Below are 9,032 nucleotides of genomic sequence, written 5' to 3'. Positions count from 1 at the left end.
GAATAATGGAATGGTGGGACCCTTGTGCTCGTCCTTGCGGAAGAGCACGGATGTGGGTATTGTGCTCTTGCCTAAGACCGGACCCATATCCGTGCTCGTTGGTAAGAGCACGGATGTGGATGCTCTTAGATAGTTAGATACTTGGATAAATACAGGACTCTATAGTTTAATTTAATACTATAATTTACATTCCATTATTTATTTTCCTTGAAGTCGGTCGGCAAAATGTGTAGACCAATAACATCGTCTATAATTAATCCAATATAAAATGTAACAATACTAAACGCCAAACTTCAAACAACTTTCTTTTATCCTTTTAGCTTCTAATGTAACTATATATAAAGGCTATTTTGCTCAATTGAGAAAAAACTTACATGTATATATCCTCATATTCACAAATTTGAAGAAGAAGAGGAAGAGGAAGAAGGAGAGGGAGAGTTGATGGTGTGTTTTTGTTTCTTGGTGGATCAAAAGAGCGTCGTGCGGCGGAGCAAGCCGGTGGCGGGGACGTGCTCGAGGTGTCGGCACAGCGCGACGGTGGCGGATATGAAGACGTCGACTAGGTTTTGTTACATCCCCTTTTATATCAAGTCATGGAAGGCGATCATGTGTAGTTTTTGTGGGAGTATTCTCAAATCGTACAGATGAATTAATTCATGATTATGTACGTATATTATGTACTACTATATATATGTATGTGATTATAGTTTAATATACATAGGAGAATTTTAATTTGAGGACTCTTTTTGGTTTGTAAATCTTGATCGTTTTGTTTTTGAAAGAAGATAAAAGGGTAAGCTATAGAGATATTTTCGTTTCATATTTGGAAGACTTCTTTATTTAGTACACACAATTCATTTCGAATCATTCCCTCTGACCCAAGTTAATCGATATATACTCATTTAGTTTTGGAGGTTCTGAAAACGAATACGAATCGATTAACTTGGGACGAAGGGGATAGATATCACTTTGAATGCATATTAAAATGGCTACTTACAGGTAAATATCATAATATAGGTAAAATTATGGTATGTCATGTGACTTTAAAAAATAGCCGGAAAAACCATAAAATTTGATTTGTTCGCAATTATTCCATGGACATTTTTTTTGCGGTAGCCGAAAAATCATACATGGACTCACCGCCGTTGAGGTAAATGATGTTGTGTATTCATACAGAAAACAACGACGTTGTTTGATTGAAAAACATCAACAATACTACATATGTGACTTGATTTCTTTGTCGTAGGATTATAGAGAATTACTAATTCAAACAACAAGACCTTTTTAATTGATTATTAAAATCGCAGAATGAACTGGAATTTGACTAAATTTCATGATTTTTTTTCTATAATTTGCCCCATTAAATAGACAAACATGATCCATTATTATTTACGTGGACTACAAAACAATAAAAAGGAGACGTGCACTCTCCATTTACAAACAAACATGATCCATTATTATTTACGTGGACTACAAAACAATAAAAAGGAGACGTGCACTCTCCATTTACAAAATACTCTAGTAGTATTAAACATTTATCGAAACTGGTGTGATACCAGTAGTAATTATATATGCGAAATAATAACTAAATAATATACTTATGTATGCCAAACTCACTGATTTAAATTTAGTATGTTTTGAAAAAAGATTGTATGCTTCTAGATGATCTATTCTCTTAATTAAATTAGTTTAGTTAGGTTAAATATATACCTGACATGGCATGTGAATAGCCAGGTATTATTCTAAGCTAATGCCATGCTTGCCTAAATTCGGATTCACCATTAATTGTAAACTTAAAATTTTTCATTTTAATTTAATTTTTATCCTCTAATTTTATTTATTTTTCAATTATACACTACATCCTCGCAAAAGATAATTTCAAAATCTTATGCATAAGAGAGAGTAAAGTACATAAATTAATAAAATAAAAATAATTAAGTATTTTGTATTTTTATATAAAAAAATGAAATACTCACAGTCTCGTTCAATTTGGTTGGGGCGGAGAGAGTATAATTAGTAAATCAACAATGAATCTAATAATGCCAGATGGCACTAAACTCATGATTTAGCAATCACTAGCTTCAATGTTGAATTTGAAATTAAACAAAATTCTTCTCGATTTCTCCCCCTTAACCATTCACCACGTTTTACTGTAAGTCTTCTCCTTTCTATCTCTCTAGTTTTTTCTATTTTTGGATGCTGATTTCTACTTCATTGAATTTATGTTGATTTGATTCTGACTTGAGGTTGAAGGCGTTATCTGTGTGTATGTTAGCTAAGCAATTTTTCTCATCTTAGATTTGAATTGATTATGCTCAATCCAAATTATAATTACAAAGTAAGAGAGGATCTGTAGCGATTTTCCGAACTCGTAAAGTAAGATTATGTTGTTTGATTGGATTTGTAGGATTTTCAGTTTATTTTTGTGGTTTTTTACTGCTTTCCGTTTTGCCGGGGGTTGTTTGGAGTGAGGTGCTAATTGGATATAGAAATATGAACTCACAAATAATTAAATCCTGAAACTAGTACGTTGATTAATCCATTTAGCTGAAGAAGTAGGACAAAAAACTGGTACTATTAGATTGTTTGATAAATTGCAAGAAATTTGTGAATCAATTGTGATATTTCCCCTTTTGAGCTACTTCAGCTATCATGAATCTGCAAATTTTTGGTCAATCTTGAAACTTTAAAGTCATGACTGACTAGGTGGATTAAACAACGTCGTTTAAGTAGTCGAAGGTTTTCTGCACATAGTATTTTCTGCGTTCCACATCATACATAATTTCCCCCAAATCCGAGATTATAGGACAACTTAGAAAAATTGACAAAGTTATGATATAATCGACTAGTTTGATGAAACTCGGTGATTTTTCCTGCGATTTGCCCTTGAAATTGATATTAATTTTACTATCACCAGCAGATGCTCCCCTTAGTGAAATGACAGGGAAAGAACCATGTTATGTTTCATTTTAAGAATTTTCCTTTGCATTCTCTTTTCTATGCAATCTGCTGAGTTATAAAGCTTATATATGTCTTCTGATATGAATAAGAGTGCCTCGATCAACAAGTACGATGTGGATATTGAAGTATTCACAAGCTAAAATTCCAAATAATCTATAATGATATTGATGATCAATGAATGAATCGGTTTTGAGGTTTGTCATGTACAAGGATATTCCAATTTTGCAAATTTCTTCATGATTTTAACATCTAACGCGTTTTTATTTCATTGCTTTTGATATTAAACCTATGCGAGAGTTGATAGTAGTAACATTCTGTCAGCCAGCTAGAGATACCTCCACACCATGGATCGAGGGAAGTTTACACTGATGGGATCGACCGTGTGTGTCATGCTCAGTTTGCACTTCTCGATACAGCTAGTGTCCCAACACTACCTCGCATGGAAGAAGCCCAAGGAACAAAAGGCGATCGTCATAATCGTCCTCATGGCTCCGTTATATGCTATTGACTCTTATGTTGGCCTGTTGGACATCAAAGGAAGTGAGACATTCTTCACTTTCTTGGATTCTGTCAAAGAATGTTATGAGGCTCTGGTGAGTTTTTCAACATTCGAGATTCAGTTGCTGTCTTATGAATTTATGCTAACTTTGCCTTCACTGGTAGGTCATGGCTAAGTTTTTGAGTTTGATGTACACCTACTTGAACATATCCATCAGCAAAAACATAGTGCCGGATGAAATCAAAGGACGAGAAATTCATCACTCGTTCCCAATGACTCTTTTCCAGGTACATCATTCGAAATTTACTTGGTACAAAAGAACATTTAATGAGATTAGTGTGAAAATGGAAGGCTTTTTTATAAAATAAAGGACTCAATTGTGTTATGGCGGAATAGAGAGCCCAAAATGAGGATTCAATACGTTTATTACCGGAAGTCCTAGGATTGTAAGGCTCTGCTATGGTTATACAGTAATGCCCCTTGTGCCCTGTTCTTGATGAAGCATGTGCGCAGCAAACAAGGATCAACTGATAGATTTTGATATTTTTGTTTGAGATTGTTTCTTTTCTCTTTTTTTTCCAATCCGAATTCATGAAAGGGATGTCTCTACATGACTAAATGTATGTCTATTTTGAATGCAGCCTCATACTGTTCGTTTGGACCACAAAAACCTTAAACTTCTCAAGGACTGGACATTGCAATTCGTTGTGATCCGACCTGTTTGTTCTGTTTTGATGATAACGTTTCAGCTTCTCGATATGTATCCTAGCTGGCTGAGCTGGACATTCACCATCATCTTGAATGTGTCTGTTTCCCTGGCCCTGTACTCTCTTGTTGTGTTTTACCACGTTTTCGCAAAGGAGTTGGCACCTCACAAACCTCTTGCAAAATTCTTGTGTGTCAAAGGCATTGTCTTCTTCTGTTTCTGGCAGGTATGTTTCTCATAAACCAATTTTATTATGCTGAGGCAAGTGAAGTGAATGAATGCTTTTGTCCGCCTATAGACATCTTATTTTTTGGAGTCTCGGGTTTTAAGAAATGTGAGTGGAAAAAATCAGTTAGTGAAATGAGTCCTACTTTTATAATGAGTTAATGGAACGTGAAACCTACTTTACCATTTGCAGGGAATCATGCTTGATATTCTCGTAGCAGTTGGGATAATAAAATCTAACCACTTCTGGCTGGACGTCGAGCATCTTCAGGAAGCTCTTCAGAACGTCTTGGTGATTGTGGAGATGGTTTTCTTCTCCCTCCTCATGCAATACGCATATAGCGCTGAACCCTACCGCACCGGGTCTGTTTCGGTCAAGACTGAAGAGAAGAAGAAAGAATAACGAGAGACGCCTAGTTTGAGCGATCGTCAGTAGTGCTGTTCCTTTTATACGGCAGCGCCATGGTGTATTAATGCTCCGGCTCTACTTGTATCGTACGTTTGATAATAGCAAGGCATCTTTCCGGCTTGATGTGTTTACGGCTATGGTTAGTACTTTAACTATCATACAGATGTGTAATTGATTGTATCTAAGGACGGACGCATAAATTTGTTTTGGAGGAGATATATATTCTAAATTTTCTAGACAATAATTTTCTAGGTTATGCTGCTATGATAAGTGCTCTTTCATACTGATTTAGAAAAAATACCCAAGATTTGATGACGCTATATGAAAATTGCCAGCCCGATTTTAGATTTTTGGATGGCTCAAGATTGGTTTAAATCAGATGTGTAATAGTTTGATTTGAACTACTCTCTCCGTTTGCCATTTAAAAACATATTTTGACTCAGCACGGGTAACCGTGTAGCGAGACCCTAATATAGCTGATGCAATAACCACGTGAAATGAATCAATCATCAATAATTGTTCTGTAAAACACATACTATAAGAGCATCCACGATAGGAATAACCTAGCAATAGCCTAGCCACAAACTCCTCCTACCATATTATTAGCCTTAAAAATCCTCATGCCACATCATCAAGACAAGCAAATAGCCCAGTCATAGCCTAGCCACATCACTCAAAATTATATAAAACAAATAATTAACAATCAGTCATAGCCTAGCCACATCACTCAAAATTATATAAAACAAATCATTAACAATCACACAACATACGGAATTAAATTTACGACACAGATACGGGAAAATTTAATAATACTATTAAAATTTTAAAAAGTACATTAATTAAAAAAAGTACAATAAAATCAAAAAAGTACATTAATTAAAAAAAAGTACATTAATTAAAAAAATTCACTCCTCGCCTCCGTCGCCGCCTCCATCGCCACCGTCGCCGCCGCCTCCGTCGCCACCGTTGCCTCCGCCTCCACTCAAATCGTCACGCATGCTCACGAGCAATGCGTGAAGAAAACTCTTCTCCTTGGGGTCTGTCGCCGCCCGCCATTCGGCTAACGCCTTGACCATCTGAGCGCGCGTTTGTGGACGGGCGAGATCCTCTGTGGACTGGCCAAGGGGGATGCCGACTGGACCTCCTGGGAACCCCCGACGACCCCTCTCGCCTCCCGTTGCGCCCGCTTTTGCCTCGCCGGGCGAGGTCGGCGAGAGAACGAACGAGGGGTGGGGATCACCTGGGCCGTCTCGGGGAGGTCGTGGGAACCACCGCTGGTGCCGCTGAAATCACTGGTGTAGTTCTTCGGCCAGCCAGCATCGACACCTACTCGAAACTTCTCGGATTCGTTCAGCACCACAAAGCACCAAAAACATCCGCTGGGCGATGTGCTCGGCTATTCGGACCCTGCAATGGCGCCGAGCGGATAGCCGAGCGCCCGTATATCGCCTAGTGCTAGGCGATTTTTTTTCGGAAAACCGCTAGGCGGTTGTAATGGTTCACCGAGCGCACCGCCTAGAGCCGGGGCTTGGCTAGGCGGTGCGCTAGGCGTCATTGTGGTCTGTGGATGCTCTAAGAGTGAAATTTGATTAATTTAGAAGCAATATCTAATGAACATGTGAGAATTGGATGCAAACCAGAATTTTCAAATTTAAATTCAATATTTTATATTTCAAATTGAATAAATAAATAATGATCGAAAATGATAGTATTGTCTGTAAATTTTTATCATCAAATCCCAATATTAATAAGGAAACACAGAGATATTTTATAATTAGGTGTGCAGCAAAGAAAGAGCGATGGGACCATCGGAGGGCCGCCGATTCTCCGCCGCGAAACTAATAAACGCCGGCAAATTCGCCGTTGAATCCGCCTTAAGCCAAGGTTCATGTTTCCTTTCACCGATTTATATGCCTCGCTGTAAACGATGTGATAATACCTAAATTCTCATGCTTCGATTCGATTAATTAGCAGTTATTCGCCTGATATATGATATTGAATGTTTATATTTGGTTTAATCAATTCACTATTATCATTTCTACGGTTTGATTAACTGGATCTGTGCACTGAATTTTGAGCTGCTTTATGGTTAATTAACTGATACTTATTTAGCTAATTTTGCGATTTGATGTTGAATATCGAAATTAAGCTTATAAATCTGAACTAATTGGTATTGATTTCGATTATTGCATAATGAGAAGTAAATTATTGATACTTACTAACTTCTTGGTTTAAATTTATCGATTAACCTTTGTTTTGTGATGTAATATGGTGGTGTGATTGCACAGTGGGTTTGCAACTATATGATATTGTGAAGGGACAACCGAAGAAGAAGCTTGTGATGGTGGAAGAGATAAATGACCGGCGTCAGCAAAGTATAGCTCCGGCATTTAGAAATGAGGATGAGGATGACGAAGAGCGTCTTAAACGCTTATTTGACGAGCCTCTGGAGGAGAAGGCTTCTCCAGAGCCGTCTAAGACACAAGATAAGAGGAAAGTTTTTATTCGTTCCCGTCTATAGATAGCTTTTTGTGAGAACTATAAGAACTCTACACAAACGACGACATGTATTCAAATGAAACGCCAAGTTTATAGATGGCTTATTGTTAGAACTGTGAGAATCTGCAGGCGGTAACTCCAGATTTCTAATATGAATGTACATCAATTAGGTTCAATCGACGATGAAGAGCGACTTAGTTGGTACTTATATATCTATGAGATAAATGGGGGACTATTGATCCTCTTCAATTAATAAAAACATGACACAAACAAATGAGTTAACATATGATGTAAATAGCGAATAATGTTAAGTGTGTAATTTATTGATTTCCAAATAGAACTTGATTTGAAGTTGTCATTCTTCAAGTGTTATTTTGTTGAAGAACGCTGTGTTTCTTACAAAGACGCTGTCGTTTTGTGCACAACACCTTGATCCACAGTAGAGAATCTGCTCCCTGATAGCTATCAACGAGCTTTGCACATTTACATGTAAACACATCTAATATCAAAGGTCGAAGATTACAACAGCAAGACACGCTTTTTACTTCAAGGAGAGCTAATACCCCAACTATTCACACCAATTCTCCACTTCGAAGCAACCTACATAGTTCGACTTCAACTTGCCGAGACACTGTAGTTTGAGAAGATCAACGGAACTTTTCATATATGAAGGCCAGAGAAAAGCGATTCCAACTCCTCATCTTGTGATGAAGTCCTCTGCCCAGACAAACAAAGAAAAACATGACCACTTCTATACAAATGAATGTCAAGAGAGATGCTCCATAAATAGGAAACACAAAGACGAGCAGATCACAAAAGCATATGTACCAGACTACCAGTAAGCTTTTCTTATGTAATGAAAACAGTAGAAAAGTAAGCATATCTGATTAGGATATACTGAATGAAGTGGATCAAATGTGAGCAAACACCTTACGAATTTAGTGATGCTACTAACAACTACAGTATAAACGAATACCAAATTTTCAAGTTACGTTCTATGACTGTCTCTTTAATGCATGAGTTCCTTAAGTAGAAGGATCATAAGGTCTCTTCAGCATCATAAAAGAGAAGGATGAGATCTAAGAACAAGAAAGCTATAAAGTAAAATACGCAGTGTTACTTCGTCTCTTGGCAATCCAATAAGTTTCCCCAGTTACATTGCAAAATATGGTCAGCACAGATTGGATTTTATGTTTTCAAATGAAAACCTTGTATCCAATAAAACGATGGATTCACAGGGAAGTTGCATATTAGACAATAAACTGAGACAGAATATCATAAATTCAGTATGTCCCCACAGCCTAGGACATGAATAAATAAAACCAGAAACACACAAAAATAGCACTTCTGGTTCACAATATGGCACCACCCCTATGCCAAGACCTATATATTAGAAGCTTTTGAACTGCATAAAAAAGCAAATAGGAACTATTGAACAACTCAAGGAGTTCATTGTTCCAGTTATAAGAGTGTAGACTCAGTTAGAGATGTTAGTGGGGATCTCTAGATCTTGTTTCAAATTCGATAGTAATCTTATTTCGTTTATCTTATTAACTTGTAGTGGGTGCTTTCAGTTGAATATCTGTATCCTCATTAATAGGATTTCTCCAATCCCACCCTTTCAATGGGACACGAACTAGTCAAAATTAGCTCAAATGATGGAAATTAACAAGAGTCTTGGGGTATCCCAAAGGCCCAATCCGTCTTAGTAAACAATGAATTAGCTTATATAC

General features: G+C 37.1%; 2 protein-coding genes across 4 annotated transcripts; both read left to right on the top strand.

Moving 5' to 3' along the window:
- Positions 1 to 1,990: 1,990 nt before the first annotated feature.
- On the top strand, positions 1,991 to 5,044 carry LOC121773754 (transmembrane protein 184C-like). Of its 3 annotated transcripts, none has more exons than XM_042170673.1 (5): positions 1,991 to 2,152; positions 3,287 to 3,554; positions 3,625 to 3,747; positions 4,102 to 4,392; positions 4,585 to 5,044. In XM_042170673.1, exons 2-5 carry the CDS (start codon positions 3,306 to 3,308, stop codon positions 4,792 to 4,794), a joined length of 873 nt encoding a protein of 290 aa, XP_042026607.1. In that variant the 5' UTR covers positions 1,991 to 2,152; positions 3,287 to 3,305; the 3' UTR covers positions 4,795 to 5,044. The 3 variants fall into 3 exon arrangements, with proteins under 3 accessions (XP_042026607.1, XP_042026606.1, XP_042026608.1); XM_042170672.1 differs by having other exon boundaries at positions 1,992 to 2,152; positions 3,283 to 3,554; XM_042170674.1 differs by lacking the exon at positions 1,991 to 2,152 and adding an exon at positions 2,359 to 2,376 and having other exon boundaries at positions 3,283 to 3,554.
- A 1,480-nt stretch (positions 5,045 to 6,524) lies between these two features.
- On the top strand, positions 6,525 to 7,479 carry LOC121773535. The gene is made up of 2 exons (XM_042170410.1): positions 6,525 to 6,684; positions 7,089 to 7,479. Exons 1-2 carry the CDS (start codon positions 6,600 to 6,602, stop codon positions 7,319 to 7,321), a joined length of 318 nt encoding a protein of 105 aa, XP_042026344.1. The 5' UTR covers positions 6,525 to 6,599; the 3' UTR covers positions 7,322 to 7,479.
- Positions 7,480 to 9,032: the final 1,553 nt, after the last annotated feature.

Source organism: Salvia splendens, chromosome 17 (assembly GCF_004379255.2).
Source record: "Salvia splendens isolate huo1 chromosome 17, SspV2, whole genome shotgun sequence".
Taxonomy (NCBI): domain Eukaryota; kingdom Viridiplantae; phylum Streptophyta; class Magnoliopsida; order Lamiales; family Lamiaceae; genus Salvia; species Salvia splendens.
The sequence above is the reverse complement of the archived record's forward strand: the minus strand, read 5'-3'. Positions and strand labels throughout refer to the sequence as shown.